Source organism: Mizuhopecten yessoensis, unplaced genomic scaffold (assembly GCF_002113885.1).
Source record: "Mizuhopecten yessoensis strain PY_sf001 unplaced genomic scaffold, ASM211388v2 scaffold631, whole genome shotgun sequence".
Taxonomy (NCBI): domain Eukaryota; kingdom Metazoa; phylum Mollusca; class Bivalvia; order Pectinida; family Pectinidae; genus Mizuhopecten; species Mizuhopecten yessoensis.
Window position 1 is genome coordinate 106,383 of NW_018403643.1, and position 21,124 is coordinate 127,506.

General features: G+C 35.0%; 2 protein-coding genes across 2 annotated transcripts in view; both read right to left on the reverse strand.

The window, feature by feature from the left end:
* The window catches only part of LOC110451269 (scavenger receptor class F member 1-like), a 141,874-nt gene that overhangs the window by 36,842 nt on the left and 83,908 nt on the right, over positions 1-21,124 (reverse strand). The gene's annotated exons all lie outside the window — the stretch shown is intronic.
* LOC110451258 lies at positions 3,212-20,887 on the reverse strand. Its single transcript, XM_021499180.1, has 10 exons — positions 20,718-20,887; positions 16,676-16,879; positions 12,204-12,449; positions 11,348-11,446; positions 9,112-9,207; positions 8,390-8,482; positions 7,217-7,332; positions 6,470-6,565; positions 4,820-4,996; positions 3,212-4,216 (listed from the first exon to the last, which is right to left on the reverse strand). Exons 1-9 carry the CDS (start codon positions 20,794-20,796, stop codon positions 4,940-4,942), a joined length of 1,086 nt encoding a protein of 361 aa, XP_021354855.1. The 5' UTR covers positions 20,797-20,887; the 3' UTR covers positions 3,212-4,216; positions 4,820-4,939.

Here is a 21,124-nt window from a genome sequence, read left to right on the forward strand (position 1 = left end):
TACACCAATACAGTGTTTAGACCAGCATTGATACCGTAACTAAACCTCGCTTTCTGTACAAAGTATTTCATATTACGTCATATGATAGCTATAGGGGGACGTATTAATTTAGTCTGGTATTTAATTTAGTCTGGTATTTTGTGTACAACTCTTCATTCTCATTACCGAGTAGCAACACAATTCATGATTTATCTTTCTTTTGGAAAAGAGCTGTAGTTATTTTGTCAAATTTAGGCACAAACAACTGATAACATGTTGGTAAGTGAAACCTAACAGAAAGTGTGTCAAACATTAAATCACTGACATAGAACACATTGAATACTGACACGTAATTTCGACATCTTTTCAGAAGAAACCTTGAAACGCGTGCGTACTAACACTAACTCGCTTCACATTTAACTGGCAATCTTTTTATTCAGTCAAAAAATACATATCGGCACTTCTCACGACGACCTGGGGGGCAATACTTTGTTTTTTTTTATGTTAAATGAGTTTAACTCTATAAGTCGGCTGGGTTCAGATCGCTGATTCACAATTGTAATCTCTTTCTTTCCTGAATAGACAATATATTCTTCTACAATTTCAAATCCTCATTCTCATCATTTTATATCAACATGATTAACCACATCCGGGGTAAAGTATTTTCTTTTTATCATAAAGGAGATATAATATATTTCATTTGGCTGTATGCAGAGCTCATGTTTACAATGTTAGTCCTTCACAATATCAATCAACTCCAAAACCAATTTTAACACTGAACCACTTTCGTACACCGAAACTTGATTTCCTAGACTGGGAGGTAATTTTCTGTTGATTGTTATGTAAAATAAGCTTATATATGATTTTAAAAGTTTTGTTCAGAGCCCCGGTTAACTTTTGGATGTTGGAAAAAATATACATCTATTTACCAATGGAAACGCCGTCCTTATCATTAAATACAAAAAGGCGAAAGACGATTTAGACACATATGGATGTAAATTGTTTTCGGGAATATTTGTGGAAACAACATAAAAAGCAAAAAGGAAATATATTAAGGATGAAATGTGAGAAAGATTGAGTTCCTGGTTGACAATATGTTTGTTGATATTGATGAAAAGAGGTTGTATGTACAATGCAGTGGATTCGATTTGAAGAGCTTGCTCTGAATATTATTATTTCCGTAATAGAAGGCAATGAATAAGTTGTCTGCTCGCCATATATCTTGATATATTATGTAAATAATCTTTTATTATTTTTGTCATATGAAGGTCGAGTGTTGTCTAAATGTTTCTTTATATAAGTTGTCTTGTGATTTTTCTTACAAACTGTTGTAACCAAATTCAGCATTGAACCGCCGTTCCCTTCACCAAATCGAGGTTTTCTCAACGGCTGTACTCAGTTTTGTGTCATATGCTATGATCGAGTTATGGGCTAAAGACTTACCTCACAGTTTTGGCCGCTTTCAACCTTGAACAAACTTTATATCCCTGTTCCTATTCAAACCAATATTCACCTGAACCTGTCGAAAACTTGACATACGTACGTGTTCAATAGGTCTTTCCTGTTCGGCAAATGTGAAACATTAAAGTTTGCAAATCTATTTGACTGAGTTTGACGCTTTTTATATGCTCAGGGAATAGTATCAAACGTAATTTATATACAAACTACTAATACAGCTATTATAACAAAGTACATCTTAATTAAAAGATATATTAAATAGTTTCGATAATACATATCCACGACCGTTATGCAAAGCAAAATAAGATCGATCATGAATTGAATGTGATTGTTATGATATAGATTTTGGTTAAGAACTGTTCACTCCTTGTTTGTAATAACATGTCTCTGTGTAGACTGTCTTGATAATAAAAAACAAAATTCAGATCCCTCAATGCCATTGAGTATGATTATTATCTTGCCTTGACAAGGAAGCCCATACCTTTTTATTAAAACAAACCTGATCAATGTACCAAGCATTTAGTAATCGTACCTGCATGTTTTTATACCACTATCTTTGTACATTTGGGTATGGTATAGTGAACATGTATAAACTGTGTAAGGCTGTACAACTTTGTTTTAAACACACAAATGTGTAGGATTCTGCTGTTAGCAGTTAATCTTCTATATTTCTGTATCTATATGTACGAGTGAGCGAATAAGCATGTCAGACATTAGGAAGGAGTTTGTATCAGCATCGCTCTACAACATGCTTTGTATATATTTCAACCTTGATATGTACATACAAATCGATTCTTACGTGTTGAAATAATGTACATAAATTAATACGATATTTCCTATATAAATGTATGTGTGATGAGATGATTAATCCCAGTACGTGATTTATTCATCAAATAGTTAGCTTCTAAGACACAAATGAATATAATATTCAATACATAATTGTATGTGTGATAAGATAATTAAATCCAGAATGTGATTTATTCATCAAATAATAAGCTGTTAAGCAACAAATGTATATAATACCCCATACATGAGTGTATGTGTGGTAATATCATTAGTCCTATATGTGTTTTACTCGTCCTATTTAGGAATTAACTTGTAACTGATATCCATAGTTTTATAACTGAAGATATCATACGATAAAGGATCTTTGGGTGGCAAAATAAGGTTCTAAGGAAATAAAATAATTTGACTGACCATCAAATCCCTTGCTACTTTCATTTCGAAAGAATCGGAATCTAAATATCTTTCCTCAACAGCGTGAAATAAACAAACAAACAATACTTACAGCTAAACTGGAAAAACTGTTTCAATATGCTATTAACAAACTTGTTTTGAAAAAGATTAACTATATTGTCCTTCATTAAACCAACTTTGTTGTTTTCCACATCACTCTCTCTCTATATATATATAGATGCATTAAAACCTCGTTATACTGAAACCATTTGCTACAGCTATTATGATGATGTAAGTTGGTTTGGTGATCATTGAGTGAGACATATAAAGGGATCGTTATATAGAGACTTTGAATTAAAGCGACGGTAAAGTGAGGTAGTAAGTGAAGAGACGACAGTATATAGAGGTATAACAGTAGATCAATACTTACTAACATTATCACATAATATGACAGGTATAATCGGTTACTTCCTGAGCTAAATAGCGACATGCTGAAAAAATATGTACAAAGAATGTTATGTGACCAAAAAAATGAAAAAATATACTGATAGGCCCTCATCATAAATGAAAACAAAAAGCAAAACGATTTATCGATAGATATAATAACAAACATAGGATTTACAGATATTGTTTTAAAGCAACTATTTGATATGTGAAGACAATACAAGGTGGTCTGTCTGGAAATGCATAACTAGAATGGTAGGAAGGTTTACAAACATGTTCATAAGAGTATTTTAAAAAATAACTATAATGAATTTTTGTCATTTCTATATATATAAACTAAAATAAATCAGAAATGAGTTAATTAAAAACTACTAGGCAGGATCTTTGACTCACTGAATACATGACCTACTACATCATACATACATAACCTCTAAATCAAAGTGATTTAAAACGCTATTAGAATAAAATACTAAACAATCAACTGAACACGTACGTAAACAAACATGCATTATTGAGTCAGTGTCTTAAGGAAACTTGACTCTTTCGTCTGGAATTGACAAGCTGTCAAGTACTACATGTATGTGTTCGTTTGGATACAGAAGATACAATGAGTTGTTCTGCCAATTGAGTATGAGCTATCGAACTACATGCTAGTTCTTCTGAGTGCATTTTTACTAAATTAAGCAACGTGTGTTAGATACACATTATTGGCCAATCATAATAAAGGGGCTGAGCAATCAAAATGAAGGGTATTCATTTTTCTTTACTTCCACAGTTTTTATCACATACAGACAAAAACCATCCTTAAATCACGGATGATAATGACTTCATTGTCGTAACATTGAGTATAACGTCATAAAAATGTGGCATCACATTTTATGTGCATTCAACGTTTTGAAAAAAGTTGTGATTTGTACACCAATAAAGTTGTAATCGTTATGTATAACATTGCTGTCCGATTTGACAAAGTATGCAATCGTCCTTCAGATTTTTGCTTGACATTTTGTCCTCATATTTACTAAACAACCGTCTAGGCAGTCTAAAAGACATGTGTTGGTTCTCCTGTTCAGAGGTTTCAATTGTTCAAAAGGTCCATCGGTTCTGTTCGTCTCGGTAGGTTGTGTCATGGTATGGGATCCTGTTTAGGCTTATGTATCATCTGGAAAACAAAGACGTAAATGTATTGAAAATAATTTAAGTCGTGTTTTTTGCAGCCGACATATTTTAGGATTTCCAAAAAACATGATTTTACGCTTTGGATTAGTGTTTGGTTATGCTTTTGGCCAATCAAGAACATCGTATCAAGGCTAGCTACTGTTATTTTAATGTCTTATTTCGGTTGCCATCTACAATTGTAGTTCATCGAGAAACATATTTATTAGCACTAAAGTTATCTAGATACACGAAAGAACAATAGACGACATAAAATAAAAAAAATACCTGACTTCTACAACAACGCATACTCCTACACGGTATCTATTTATCTATTGTCTGAGCGGAATAACTGAAATAATATACTCTTGAGGTTACTTACAAACATTTGATATTTTACCTTTATTTATCATTGAAACAACCTGGCCTTATGCAGAGTTAGCAATATATGCGGATTCCTTTTGCTACCTTTTTAGAAAACGTTTTTGAACATGGAATAAATCGATTTGTAAACGTTGAAAAATAAGTCAACTGAACATATTTCCTTATAAGATTTAAGAAGCATCCAATATAATTTATCCCCTTTGGATAATGTTAAGCGTTTAAATACCTGTATTTTCTGTGACCTCACAGGCTTGGACATATCTGTCGTTTGAGTGGAATGCTGTCTCCTTGATTCTTCAACCAATATGATGACCAATACAACCAAAATATCCAGAATGGTCAATCCCTATTCGACCACTATCCCTAACGCAGTGGTAGTTATAAACTGTCTGTGTGCGTGGTACTTTAATAAAGAATACGAAACAAATAAGGACCTGCCAAATCATGAAATACAACACGAATTCATACTCGCTGAATAGAGTGCGCTCTCAATATCAAATGTTTTATTTCACTAGCTATAATCAAACACAAGTTTAGACTTTATTTCTAGGAGTGTCCTTATAAAGACGTAATAGAAGTTCACTTTAGAAATAGCCTACGATTTGAAACATAAACATCGTGTATATATGGTACGAAAACATCGTTACATTTATTAGTTTACAATATGAACGATGTTTCACTGTACAAGCAAAGGGAGAAAACCCGACTGTTTAATAGCATGAAGGGTGCAAACAGTTGTTCTAGTATTAAGTTCAACAAAACAGTTCAATAATATCACGTAGCCTCAAGCATCGTCAATACTTTACTCAGTGATATTTCCTTGTAATACACTTTACGAGACAAGACCATTTATATGTTACATTCATAATCGTCCAGCTACTAACAGCTTACAGCTGAAAACCCTTATCTTATCGACTTGTTTAAGATTGTCGTTATGGTTTAGATGGTGAGCGTGTTTTAGGTTGTCAACGTGTGTTAGGTTGTCAACGTGTGTCAGGTTGTCGGTCATCCTCGATATCCAGAGTTTACGCTCATTTTCGCTCTATACACCCCTGGAATATGTCATAGCAAAATTGATGTACACCAAAAGGATCTAACTAGTCTTCTTGTCTCGTCAACAAAGTGGCGCATACCACTTCCATGGGTGCAGAGAGCGAAAGTGAGCATAACCCCTGGCTATCGAACATGATTGTCGGTGTTTGCTAGATTGTTGGCGTATTTTAGGATGTCAGCGGCGTGGTTAAGGTTTAAATTGTCTGCGTGTTCTAGATTATTGGCAGTTTTTTCTGTGTTATTCTGTCCAGCAGAAGAACATGTACTACACCATTTAATGCTGCAACTTAATCAATTCGTTAACATCACAATAGGTTTAGAAAGTACCACTGCAGCAGTAAAGTGGCTTTTCTGACCAATATTTGTGACACGCATTGAATAATGTAAATAGGGATATATCGGTCAAGTATAGGCTTTGGATTGTACAGGTCCCGACTTTGACTACTTAACTTTTATTGCTTTCATGTTTTTTATTTACTTATTTATTTCTAATTTTAAACATTCGAATTTTAAAAAGCTACAATTTCACATGGAATCAAATGGTTTTGTTAACCATTTCCTTTGAAAAGACATTGTGAAATATTTGACAGTAGTGACAGCGATGATAGTAACGTTTTGTTTATTGTAACGCTAACCTTAAAACGAATTATTCTTTCCGTTATACATTTACAAAATATTGCAAAAATATATCAACTTACAATTACCGATAGTTCTTGGTTATGTGAAGGCATACACTGATCCGGTACATCAGTTCATCAATATCACGTGGTTACATGTATCCTTAATAATTCACTGAATGATATCTCTATATACAATAACTTACCTGTCTAGTACCGTGTAATGACGTCACACACGTATGTTGTACAGGTGGACGGGCAACTCCTGTCACAGTGGTCGGTGAAGTTTCCAGATGTATAGTCTTTAAATATAATATAGATTATAACACAAAATGATAGAATGTTTCTCCATTGGGAGAGAATTCCAAAGAAAATGATTAAGCAAGAAATTTAGCAAAAACTGTATATGACAAACTAGATCTTAACGAGACACCTATGAGGAATTTCTAGAATAGTTAATCCTTACTAGGCTATAATCAAGGGATATCAACCCAAGAGGCAGCCTTGTGCTGGACAGCTTATGAATGTTTGCCTGATAGTATAAATATATAGTGTCCATTCTGTCATCTGTTTGGCTTTACAGTTGTCCGGGCATGCCAGTATCTCCAAAGAATGTAATCAAATGCATATTAGTTGATATGCTTTTATTCAAAAGCTAAGAAGATTCTGCATTTTGCCGATAAAAAGTATTCACAGTGTAATGTGGCAAATTAAAACATGTTATATATGCATACTCATATACGTAACCTTACTGCATGCTGTTGGAATAGCTACAGAGCAGTATACAGAAGACGGGTTTAAATAAAAAAAAAAAACGCTGAAAAAATGAACGTACCAACTGATAATCACTTAGAGAATCGTGTACGTACCAACTGATAACTACTTACAGAAACGTATGCGTATTAACTGATATATGGAACAGCCGATGATCAATTACATAATCGTGAACGTACCAACTGATAATCACTTAGAAAATCGTGTACGTGTATTTTCTCATAGGCTGCTGATGTTTCTCCAGCAATCATTCTTGAGCCCCTTATATTTTCAACTCCAAGGCCCTCCTCTTTACCTACAAGGACATTTCCAATGTATAAAAACTTTGGGTACATTGCATCAGTATTAGGGCAACGTACCAACTGATAATTACTTACAGAATCGTTTACTGACCAACCGATAATTGCTGACCAATTGGTGTATGCGCCAGCTTATTATATATTACTGAATTATATATGTATTGTTAAACATAAATTACAGATTGTACATGTTTTCAGCTGGTCAGTAATTACAGAAAAAAATGTTTTTTATCAGCTAATCTTCAATTACAAATTAAATATGGATTGTGTTTAAATACAGATACGAAGGTTTTAGTACAAAGGTGAGAATCATTAGTCTATGTCTGTTCAATCAGATAAAACACAATTACTTTAATTCAGAAAACCCCGTACGTTGTAATACAGTCAACGATTAGGTAAATATACCATACTTTATTTCTATTCGATAACAATATGATTAAATTTGGAGCTTGATTAGTTGCATATTGATAATATGTGTGATGGATCATATGTATTGGCATGTAGCTTTTCCTTAAATGTAATGGTTTTTGACTCACGTTTTGTAACAAAGTCGATTTTCTGGATAAATGTTTCAAAACGTCAATAACAGTAATTGTTACGTGCAATTTTAAATGTCGATTCTCAAAAGAACAAATTGATCAACATAGTTATTACGTCGACGCTGTCTACATGTATCAGTTTACTAAAATATACGTATACATACCAAATATTTCAATGTCTCTGTAAACTTGTAGAAATGGTTTGTACATCCTTCCACCTTGCTGTGTCTGTTAAGTCTCCGTGACTTTGGCACCAAATGCACTCAAAGACCACTGACCATTACAACGAGAAACGAAGCGCTATCATACACACTCTTATGCCTACATGCACGACCAAGGACACTACAGGAAACGTACAGCACGTGACATTGACACTACATAAAACGTACAATACGTGACATGGACACTACAGGTGCAAATAAATGTATCATTTGTTGAATTTTCATTCAATATTTTGATCAATAAACATTTCGGGTACCGTATGACTATAAAACAAATCAGAAAGTAACTGTACCATTGCAATCTCCGGCGTTTCTGCCACACTCGTCTTTACAGCTGACTGGACAGGTCTGGGTACAGTCGGAGCCAAACAGACCAGGTACGCATTCTATAAACATATATTTCATTCCATATATCGATAATGGTTGTTGATAATTATGTCATCTAGTATGCCAAAGAGATTGTGCATTATTGCAAGGGCATTTTTTGCGAAATTTAGCAATATGCTATGGTTAATATAAACGTTAGAATAAGTAAATATAATAAAAAATACGCCGAACAAATCCTGAACTGCTGAAAGGAAGAATAAAGGCAAAATAAGCATTAAATATAATATTTGTTTTGTTCTTTCTTCATTTGGATCAGAACCTATTTGTTAAAATTACATTTGGACCAGAATCTATTTCAAGTTTAACAATGAAGTTCATGAGAGAAGATTTGGTTCTATTATTTATGCAATCACCGGGGTTATATACATATAATCAAAGTAAAATAAAAGTTTAATGAATTATACTGAAACACTATACAGCTGAATGGTCAGTCAGTTAATTACTAGCGAATATAGTGTCATTAGGAGTAAGTATATGCATATGCATTTTAATGATATGTGTAATCCACTTTGTTAGTACATTGTGTCTGTCTTTTTTACTTATTAAACAAATATTACCTCATTTCATATTGAATGCTTTTAACTTAATACAACTTATTATTTCCAACGTATGTATATATCATTCATACCAGCACAATATCCTGTGTCCTTCTCACAAATGCTGTCTTTACAATCCGTGGAGCAATCGTTGTTACAGTAATCGCCATACTTTCCTGGAAAAGAGTCTGAAAGTAAAAGAAATGGTGATGTTACCAGAGCTTAGCAATGTCAATTGTGATTTTAATTATTGTTGTGTTCAGAACGCAATCCCCTCTTCTAAACAAGATGCCCAGTGGTAATAATCTCAAACTTGTAGCCTTAAAAGTGGACTTAAATAAAGATACATGTAGACTTTCAGTATTTATGACTTTAAAAAATTCAAAAGAACTCGTTAAAAGATTTAAACACAGTTAAACCCTGTAAATTTGAAAGTGGGTTAAGGTGATTGAAATGAAAAAAAATATTGAAAGCCCTTCATCCAAGCATGTTCCTGGCCAACTATCAACATTTGTGGCATTTGGTTATTTAGAAGAAGATATGTAAAGGTTTAAAGCATATTTGACCCTTATGACATTGCAATATAGGTCAAGTTTATTCATTCAGAAGACATTGTAGCCATTAACCAAAGCATGCTACTGGCCAAATACCAACATTCTATCCCTTACAGTTATTCAGAAGATGTCGATTAAAGGTTTAAAACATGTTTGACCACTGTGACCCTGCATATAGGCCAAGGTAATTTATTTGAACAAAAGTAGTAGCCCTTCATCCAAGTATGTAACTGGCTAAATAGCATCAGTTACATCACCCTGGACCTTTTGGTTATTCAGAAGAAATAGTTTATAGGTTTTAATATATTTGACCCATGTGACCTTGAATATATGTCAAGATAATTCATTCGAACAAACTTGGTAGACCTTTATTTCAGCATGTCACTGCCTAAATATCATATTCCTTGGTCTTTTGACTATTTATAAGAAATTGTATGAAAAATGTTTAAGATAATTGACCCGTGTGACCTTGGATATAAGTCAAGGTCATTGATCTGAACAAACTGGGTAGCAATTTATCCAAGCATGCCACTGGCTAGATATCAACAAACTGTGCCTTGTCGTTATTCAAAAGATGTTTGTAAAGGTTTAAGACTTTGACCGCTGTGGCGTTGAACAAAAGTCATTGTCATTCATTAGAACAAACTTAGAAGCCCTATATTTCAGCATATAACACTGACCTGAACCTTTTGGTTATTCAGAAGTCGTTTAAATGTTTTAAACATATCTGACTCGTGTGACCTTGAAATTAAGTCAGGGTCTTAGCTCGCCCTTCATGCCAGCATGTTACTGGCCGAATATTCTCAACCTGAGCCTTTTGGTTATTAAAAACAGTTGTTTGAAATTTAAAGATAATTGTACCATGTGACCTTGAATAATATAAGACAATGTCATTGTTTTAATCGAACTTGGTAGCCCTTCAACCCAACATGTTATTAGCCAAATGTCCTCATCCTTTGTTTTCTGGTTATTCAGAAAAAGGTGTGAACATATTTAAAATATCTGACTCCTGTGACTTTGCAAATGGCCAAAGGTCATTCATTTGAACAAACTTGGGAGTCCTTTATCCCAGCATGCAACTGGCAAAAATACCATCATCATATGCCTCTTGGTTATGGAGAAGTTGTTTTAGGTAAAACATTGACGTCGGACGGACGACGGACGAAGTACATGTACCACGGCATAAGCTCACTTGGCCTTTTTGGCCAGGTGAGCTACAAATTAGTCTGAACACTTTTACTATAATTTCCTAAGTATTGAACACGGGTTATACTTTTTTTCACGGGCTTTCCGATGAAACGAGCAATGAGACGAACTGTTTTCATCAAAGCTATAAACAAATGTGGGCTTTCTTTCAAATCCAAAAATATTTTACATCTTGTGCAGCAGGCAACCCCCGGGCAACCTACCGGGACAGGCAGTCCGCAGACATAGAATGTTCAGGTGTGTGGCCAATATAACAGAACGAGCAATATGCAAGAAATGTTGGTGTATGCTATCTTTAGACGTATCAAGAAACATAGCCAGGCTTTGATATTTATCGGTTATGGTAAAAGAAGCTCCATGTAGGGTTCCACTTTTTAGTGTATAGGTCCACATGACGCATCTGTATAGATTTCTTACAGAAGTTTTTTTTGCACGAATGTAAACTAAAACAATTATAAGTACATAGTGCTTCTTGCAAAATCACGTGTTTTTGATTGTTGAATCACAGCTAAATCATGTTATACAGATAAGTTCAGTGATGTAATGTGTGTGTGTACTAGAAACTTACAGAAGCAGGAACCGGTTGTAGAGTTACAGTTACCACCATAACAGTTTCCGGAGCAACTGCTGTTACAGTCACCATCACCGTACTGCCCTACCTGACATCCTGTTTGAAAGACACAAAGAAAAAACGCAAACAATTTCATTAGGTTTTAGAATATCAATAAAATGTACACTTAATAATAATTTAAAAACATAAACACTACATATACTTCAAGTATCGGATGACCAAACAATCTAGATCGTATAAATGTTCAGGGTCAGGTATGATAATAACCCAGATAAACACTACATATACTTTAAGTATCGGTTGACCAAACAATCTATTTCTTATAAATGGTCAGGGTCAGGTACAATTGTATGATAATAACCCAGATTCTTCTACATATATTTCAATTATCGGTTGACCAAACAATCTAAATCTTATAAATGTTCAGGGTCATGTATGATAATAACCCGGATAAACACTACATATACTTCAATTATCGGTTGACCAAACAATCTAGATATTATACATGTTCAGGGTCAGGTATGATAATAACCCAGATAAACACTACATATACTTCAAGTATCGGTTGATCAAACAATCTAAATCATATACATGTTCAGAGTCAGGTATGATAATAACTGATGTCAGTTTATTATTATTACTCTAAAAAAATAGATAAAATATCAATTCCCATGATACACGTAAACGTTTGCTTATTCAATTGATTTAGACATGAAGGTATATTGGTTTATTTTCACATGTATAGGTAGCTAATAAGTCCGCTGGCTTTTGTTGTATTGAAATGTAATTAAACAATTAGAAATATATGACATGATAGTTAAGATACATGTATTATCAAAGGTAAAATACTCACCAAATACCTGCACCTCACATAACTCGAGAACGGCAAAATCATCATACCAAGTGTACCGTTTGGGGTTGTTTCTATAGTTGTAGACGGTCACGAACCGAGCTACATACGGGCACTGATGTGTCACCAACAACTCTACCTGAGCTTTAGTACTACTCTTGTCCTCATAACAAAGGACACCTTGTGTAGGGCTATCGGTGGTGTTAGACAAGTAGAGCTGATACCCAGCAAATCTTTGTTGAAAACCACCTATAACGAGGAATAATGACGTGCTATTGTTATATCGATATATCAAAATAAAGAAACAGAAGGCAAATAGGCAAAGCATGTATATGCCCTCTCCAAATATGCTCCAATGCATTTAAATCATGCTGAGTTTGCGACGTTAGAAGAAATTATGTAGAAGGTAGTTAGTCCACAAGGCAAAGGAAGGTAACCAGCTAATAATGAGGTAAAATCTCCCTTAAACTACCTATCTACTATTTATAGATTACACCGTACGTTACTGTGAAAATCGGCTATCATAATCTAAGAACAAAGAAATGTGTTTCCTTTGACAAGTCGTTACGAAGATACTTTAACTAGTTCAAGGAAATTCCCATAGATCTTCCGATATTCATCATTGTAAAGATACATGAATAACGGACTTGCGTTGAAAAAAGTTCATACATAATTCATTAAGTTTCGTTAAGGCTTCAAAACATAGTATTTTAATCGTATATAAGATGTCCAATAAGAACGCCATGTCTTCTGTAGCATCTGTTACTCAACCAATGGCTTTACGGATATGGGCAAAAAAAACGTAATTATTAGGTTCAGAACCGTGGCTTGTGTTGATTCTGAGCCCAACTTTTACATCCGAAAGAAGATTTTCATATCCTACAAAATGATTGGTCCCTTTTTATTCCGTCTCAGGTTTCCCGCGGTTTGATAGCGAACAATTTAACCACGAATATAGACCCTATGAACAAAGAGCAAGGGAAAATAAATATATCAAGAAATACATGTAAAATTAAAGCAGTAGGTAACACGTTTCAAGCAAGCTTGGTTCATATATGTAACTGTTCATTTCCCCGAACTGATCTGATGTCAGTTACCGACAGTGTTAAGGCTGTACACATCCCTCCTCAGACCAAAATGAAAAAATAATGACGTCACATTTCATTTTCATCGATATGATATTGAACAGTTTGAACCCAAATTTTGCTTTTATAATTTCCATAGTCAAGATTACAATTTTAGATGAAAATGTAGTTCCTGAAGTCGAACATCGAGTGCATTTTGTAGGACAGTTATCTTACACGAGTGTCCACATAGGACACGTTTATCTTGCATATGTAAGAGAAGAATGAGATATTTCTCTACCATCAGAGTAGGTCAACGAAATATGTTGAGATTTCTTTTCCTTAACTCAACATAAAGAGTGTCCCCAATTTTATAAGAAACATATATCAGAATCGACTTTTAAAATATTTAAGTCAGGACAATACTACAAAGATTATTTTACGTAAAAATGCATTTAGCCAACTAAAAGAAAAAAGAAGAAGACTGGTCATTGATATCATAATTTTATATACTTTATAGAACTACAATAGGTGATAGTCTGCAACTTTTTACTATTGACTAATACTTCGAGATCAATACTTTCTTACCTGTCCCTGTCTTCCTATTGTTTATATACGAACACTTATAGACAGGTATTACAATATATATTCCTATTACCGTAGAGTCTACAGGTAACCATGTTAAAGACGGCTCGTTTTCTTATTGAAGTAGTTCATTACAGCCTATCAAGTATTCTTTTGTAAAACAAAAGCATTATTCATTAATCTACCACAAATACTTTATCATATCAGAAAATGATATTGCAAATGAGTTAAATTGTATTCCCCCTCATTATTTTCGTCCGAATATAAAACAATTAAATTCAAATGATTGCAAAAGACATCAGTGGAATAATATATCGGTGCTCATTCGGGCTAAAAACTCGTTGCTCATCGATTAATTACAGTCTACAATCAACGACTATTTAACACCTATCAACTAATTCCTACCCCTACTGGACGACACATTTCTTATATAATCGCATTTGTGTATATACATATTCACAAAATACAACCTTACTAAAATAATCTATCACACTATTTACATAAACAGCTACGGCGCAGGCTTCCTATATAAACATGTGTGTTAGATCATCATTGACGAACAACCCCGATACGTCTCCACCGGACTCCTAACCCGAGTACTAACGTAAACAACCGAAGTTAATTCCATTGACTGTCATTAGGTAATCATTTGCATGGAAAAAAATCAATGTTCTTTTTAAAAATTCAAGTATTTTGAGTAACGAAAAAAAAAATGTACATTTACTTCAAACATGAAGCGACACTGCTTTTAAAACAACATTATACTTTTAAAATATTTTAAGTTAAAGGGGCTGGTCGGGGGAAAAAATACAAAATAAATGGGTCTAAATGCGTTCTCTGGCCTTCCAAAAGTTATACCACGGCAATATGATGGCCGAGTTCTGCTTGCAATGTTCAGTTTTGACCACTGAAACCTCGAGGAAGCTATGCGTAAATTTAGCGCAGATCTATTTATATATGTCACGTGGTTGTTTCGAAAGTGAGGCAGTGAGGATAACAACAGCACGCCGTCATGTGCCATGTCGGACTCAACTAGCGGACAAGACAGCAATACTATACGTAAATAATTGTTTTCAAAGGTCATGTATGATGCAAGTGTAGTATTCCTACCTATATGTTGTTGTTACATGTAACGGTATTGATACATCGTGCCTGTCATGACTTTTGCATGCATCTTTTTCTTTCGCCGCGATGTTTACATTTGGCCTTGTTGATGACGCGCGTGCGGTTAAATTACATCACTGATCTTGGTCAATTGAGAGTTTTAGACTGTCAGGTGACGATTTAGGATTTCTTTAATATAATTATAATTTTTACTCTTAGGGAGTGAATTTCAGCAAAATTTGAATCGGTATTTTTCATAAGAAGGTATTTTAAACATGTGTTTGCCATTTTAGCAAATATGACATTTTTTCCCCGACCAGCCCCTTTAAGGTACATCTGTGTGACGGCACAACGCACTAAACTAGTGTGCACAATCACACATCGTTCGCACATGGTGTACACAACCGTGTGGTTAACACGTGTTCGCCCCGTTGTGCGCTTCTCCCCATATTAATGTGCGTCTCGATCCAATTGGTTGATCAATATTACGGAATGAAACAAATGCTCGTATGTAACTTCTGATCACTATAATTTACATTGTGTTCATTTTTATTACAATTGGTATTAAACAGTATTATAATTAAGCATTAAACTGCATTATTTGAAAGTCATTTTCCTTCAATTCTCACAGTATTGCAGACAAGTTGAATAACGCGCTAACGCGCGTTATGATTAATTTGTTTGCAATCCTGTGTGAATTATAGGACAATAACTTTCAGATTAATACTTAAATTCCCGTTTTTAATTTCCGTTTTCTCTTATATTTCCAACCTGTTATCGCATTTCAAAGCATGTTTCGCGCTGTCTGTCAATGGGACTTGTTCTTGTTACGTCACGAGTACACGCGACCGTTCCTGGCAAAAATACAGTTCGATGAAACAAACACAAAATCATCAATTTTGTTTCAACAATTTATCAATATATACCCCCGTGAAGATATTCACCTTTTATACAACATATATAACTTCATAAGTTGTTGCTAGTTACATTGATTATCGGTCAAAACGACAGCATTTAGTCACGACGTCACGAACATGATCTTCATACTACAACACCAATGAAAATTATGTGAGATTAACAATCTGATATCTTTTTATTTTGTTTGGTACGGTTATATAGTGGCAATGCAGAACAAACGGAATATAATATTATAACTGTCAAGAATGGGTCCTGACCACAATGTAACAGAACAGGTAAATACCATAATTGATAAGTTACCGAAGTTTAACCTGACCTTTGCCTGACAAGGAAAGATGATCCGTGATACCTTATGACCGCTATGAAACATATAACCTGACGTTGTTAAGTATTTGTTAAATGCATTCGTGTCAGTCTATAACTCCCATTCGCCTTCATTTTCACACCTCGACGATTTACGTAAGTGCTCAGATGAAGCTACTTACAAAGAGCCATGTTCACCTGTATAAGGAACCGTGTCCATATGTGTTTCCATGTGTGTCATTTTTGTACGTGTCGATTTGGAGTGTTAAAAATCCGAAAACACCATTTGCGAATTGTTGAGCTATTCCTTAATTTAAACGAACGACGATTGTTGTCGCATTATGTTCGTCGATCGTGAACACAGATGTGGTCAAGAATAAAAACATGACGATTTTCGTCGTTCGCACTTGAACATCGTGTAACGCTGTGCGATCCCAAAACTGCATATGTAAATAAAGCTTGCCTTACCCAATTTAATTAAACGGAAGACGATACACTCACCTCTGTAATATATAGTGATCCTATTGATTGCCATCAGCTCACCCATGTCTACACGCCACCAGGCCTGTGTTTGATCTCTCTTCGTGTGTGCACAGCAGTTAAATTCTAAAGTAGTCTGTGTACAGCCATCCACAACCTTACGTGCTATCCAATCAACGTTAATATCGCTGCTCTGCTCAGCTGTCATCACTAACGCTACGTTAGCTGCAAATTTATTAAAAATAAACCACATTGTTAGTAACATGTCTATACTTTGTAGTTGATACAGATATAATGTTACATCAACACATTAAAGTAAGAATTAACGGTAGATATGAGAACATAAATGCCGATGTTATTTATATAACTTGTTATTAATTTGACACAAAAATAAGAGAGATTCTGTTATTTACACGGTACGCTTTGTTCGGAGGAATTCACGTCGCAAACATCGGCGACAATGAGACTGACATAGCGAGTTATCCAGGCATAATTTTCTTTCTGGTCAGGTAATGAAGTTAAAACTGCGGTTTTGCAAGTGTAAACTAAATGGACGGCGGAGCGATCAAAGCCAAATTTACTCGTGTTTGACCGGAGTTATCACATCATATATCAAATATTGATGATTTTTAAAGGACAACAGATGAATTTCGTTCCGTTTGTAATGTAGTTCTTAAATTGTACTACATGTGTGCTGTAGCATGTCGAACGTGAATTTAGCGCGTGGTGCATTCGACGAGATCGTATACAGCATACGGACGTATCATTTATTTAATTCATAATGCATTTCGCTGAAATAATTTCATTTCACATGTATTCTCTTTATTATTGTTTTTATATTTCTAGAATTTATGCTTGAGATAGTACTCGTATATCAGTGTGGCGTTCAGTAATGTGTATTGCACTGATTGATTGGACTCTCCTGAATTTCTTTTCATGTTTAAGGAAACATTTTATAATCGAAATTCTGCTGTACACGTATCTCGCATGCTATTAAATTGCCGAAAATTGTTTGGTTTATATTATCATTACTACATAGATACGAAATTATTTATGTACGGATGATGAACGAATGTAGTTCTTAAATTATACTACATGTGTGCTGAAATGTTTTCATTTCATATGTATTATCTTTAATATTGTTTTTATATTTCTAGAATTCATGCTTGAGATAGTACTCGTATATCAGTGTGGCGTTCAGTAATGTGTATTGGACAGATTGATTGGACTCTCCTGAATTTCTATTCGTGTTTAAGGAAACATTTTATAATCGCAATACTGCTGTACACGTATCTCGCATGCTAACAAATTGTCGAAAATTTGTTTGGTTTATATTCATAGATACGATATTATTTATGTACGGATGAGGAACGAAGGAGATCATAAACGGAATGTAGACCGTTGTATGTTACCTCTTATATTATGTTAAAGCTGATTGGTCTGAGAGAGGAACGACAACATGTGTACTGTGCTCCATCTTTTATTCAGATTGGAGTGCCACACAACTATACACGGGGTACCGGAGCCAACCAAGGGATATCACTCCAGGTACATCATAGTTTAGGTTGAACACTACCATTATATAATATACGATGTAGTCACATTGTTACAGAGCGCTACATTCCTCCACCCTTCTATAAAGACACACGAGACCCTCGTGCCAACCTTCCGTTGGTATATTTTGTTCGGCGCTAAATTTGCAACAGGTGAAGAGAAATGCACGACCAGACAATGACTCGGACTACGGACCATTGTCACGTCCGCATGTGTGTAAGTATGCTTATACCGCTATGACCGTAGTGCGGAAGATAGGTATAATAATAATATAATAATATATAACATTTATAAAGCGTCCTATATAATTTGTAAAATTACTCTAAGGCGCTTTACAACATATGGATAATAGTAATGGTTATAATTGTGAAAACAAACAACAAAGGCTTGCAATCACTTTCATACATTTAACAAGCAATGTGCACATAATTGAACAAATAAAAGGATGGTATTTACATGACGTCTTTGCAGAGATTCTAAATGCAGACGTGAAGAGGTGAGTTTGTTTGTCCCTCTTGAACTTGGCCAGGATATTTGACTTCCTAGTAGCAGATGGTAAGCCTTTCCACAACGTAGCCGAAACCCTCCCAAAACATCTGTTTCCGTAGGTCACAGTACGAGATTTTGGGACACACAACAAAGATTCTGACTCCGACCGCAGTGATCTTGACGGCTGATACAGGATAACAAGCTCCTGTAGGTACTGAGGTGCTGTTCTATTCAGTGCCTTGAATGTGTATACCAGAATTTTGTACTGCGACCTGTATCGTACAGGTAACCAGTGCAACGAATAAAGCGCAGGTGTGATGTGCTCTCTCTTTCGAGTACGAGTAACTAGCCGTGCTGCAGTGTTCTGGACCCTCTGCAGACGACTAGTTAGTTTGTCAGATATACCACAGAGCAGGGCGTTACCATAATCCAACCGAGAGGTAACAAGTGAATGCACCAAAATCTTGCATGCATCTGCAGTTATAAACTGCCGAATACAGCCGATGTTCCTGATCTGGTAGAAACAGGATTTGGCAATAGCGTTCACTTGTTTCTCTGTGTTCAGAGAACTGTCAAAGTATACCCCTTGATTTTTAACAGCAGGTATCACGGGCGGAAAAAGGTAAGCGCGAGAGAGACGACATACTATACGGGTAGAGCTAGTGTTGGCTTATCGTCTCTGTCAATCCGATGGAATTATAAGATATCCCAGTGTGAATATGAGCACAAAAGACAGTCTGCGTTTAGTATCGCATATCTCTCTCTTTTGTTTCTGTTATTATATCTCGGGTAAAGTTGTGATATGCCTTGTTTATCGGCACGGTCCACTTATGTGTGACGTTTGTTGATATGTCGCTTCAATGTTCTACACTGTTTAATAATATTTTATACATCTATGATGACAGATAGCCAATATCAAATGCATAGTAAATGCTTATATAAGTAGTCAGATGTATTTGTTTTTTTGTAAATATCAGTGTTATCACTGTTAACGTGTATCGGTTCGATAAGAAAATGTATGGAAGCACTGATCCGTTTGTACTAGCTTCATTAATATTATGTAATGGGTAAACTATTAATGGATTGATATTAAATATTGTCAATACTTTGATTTTTTTTTCTGTTGTAACAAGATGTATAAGAGAGTGAGTTGTTCTATATTTGTATATTAATTTATTATATCTCCACGTGACGGGGAACCAGTCATTTCGGGTGAACACACAGAACCTAGTAAGGCATCTTACTAGCTCAGAGCAAAGGGACCGACCAGAATGTTATCAACTCAACGGGGTCAGGGTCAGCTTCTAGGGATATGATGTCTTTCTTACAAGGTCAATGCTATCCAGAAGAACTAGAGAGTCATCGACTCAACGAGAGACAGGAAACCTAACCAGATATTGGAGGTTTTTCGTGTGTATGTCTTGCGGGACATAACCTTTGTACGGAAGCAAAGGTGTGTTAGCGTCATTGAGCTAACCTTTATCGCAGTAGTTGATCTATTCATTAATCTACTGCACTCGAGCTAGACTATGTGTTACTTTGGTATAGAATGTGTCTATCCTATGTCGTCTGTGTCGTCAAGAAGTGAAGAAATAATAAACTATAGTAGTATAAATTATCAGTGAGATAGTGAGTGTGCATGTGAGAGTAGGAGTTGGTTTTAATATATTCTTGCTGTAAATAAATTATTTACCTAACAAACCTTTTTCTATTTGTGATCTCGTCCAATGTTACAACCATAGAAAACTCAAGACGGTTTAACAAATTGCGCTATACAATTTACCTGGTTGTAGTGATTTACTGAGTTCAGTTCTACTACACACCACCTAACTTCCTCTAACGATGATTGTCTAGTTAATACTGAATCCCGTGTAAAATGTCAAATGTTGTATCATTGCCATACCTCTTTTACAATTGTCACCTCAACCAGGAAGTAAACTGTTATTGAATAACTGATCTCTTGACAATATTCATGTATGTTATTCTACATTATTTGCAGTTCTAAGTTTAACACACCTACCTTCAGATCTAGCTGTGTTGAATATCAGGAATAAGATCAGACACACATATATGTTGATCACTAAATTTGTCGTCGACATTTCTGAGCGTAGTAACGACTCAACATTAACAAGGAAGTATAGCGTACATCGTCAGAGGTTTACATCGCCTTACTTAAAACCGGTATTTGGGATACATAGGACTGCAACGTGTACATGTTCCGGGACACCAAGTTTAATCAAATGGATATTTATAACTGTGTGCATGTAGGCCATTCGATACTAAGAGTTTACTACATACCAAACCCCTTAAATAAAATATCAATTTCATCTGTGTTCACATATACCGGGTATACATACCTACAACAAGTGAATGTATACACATATACACCGGGTATACATACCCACGACAAGTGAATGTACACACATA

Coding starts and splice junctions, on each gene's coding strand:
- LOC110451258 (XM_021499180.1), bottom strand. CDS start 20,796: ATGTCGACGACAAATTTAGTGATCAACATATATGTGTGTCTGATCTTA. Junction 9,208..11,347: donor TACAACCGGTTCCTGCTTCT/GTAAGTTTCTAG, acceptor TTTTACTTTCAG/ACTCTTTTCCAGGAAAGTAT. Junction 6,566..7,216: donor TTCTAAGTGATTATCAGTTG/GTACGTTCACGA, acceptor TTATATTTAAAG/ACTATACATCTGGAAACTTC.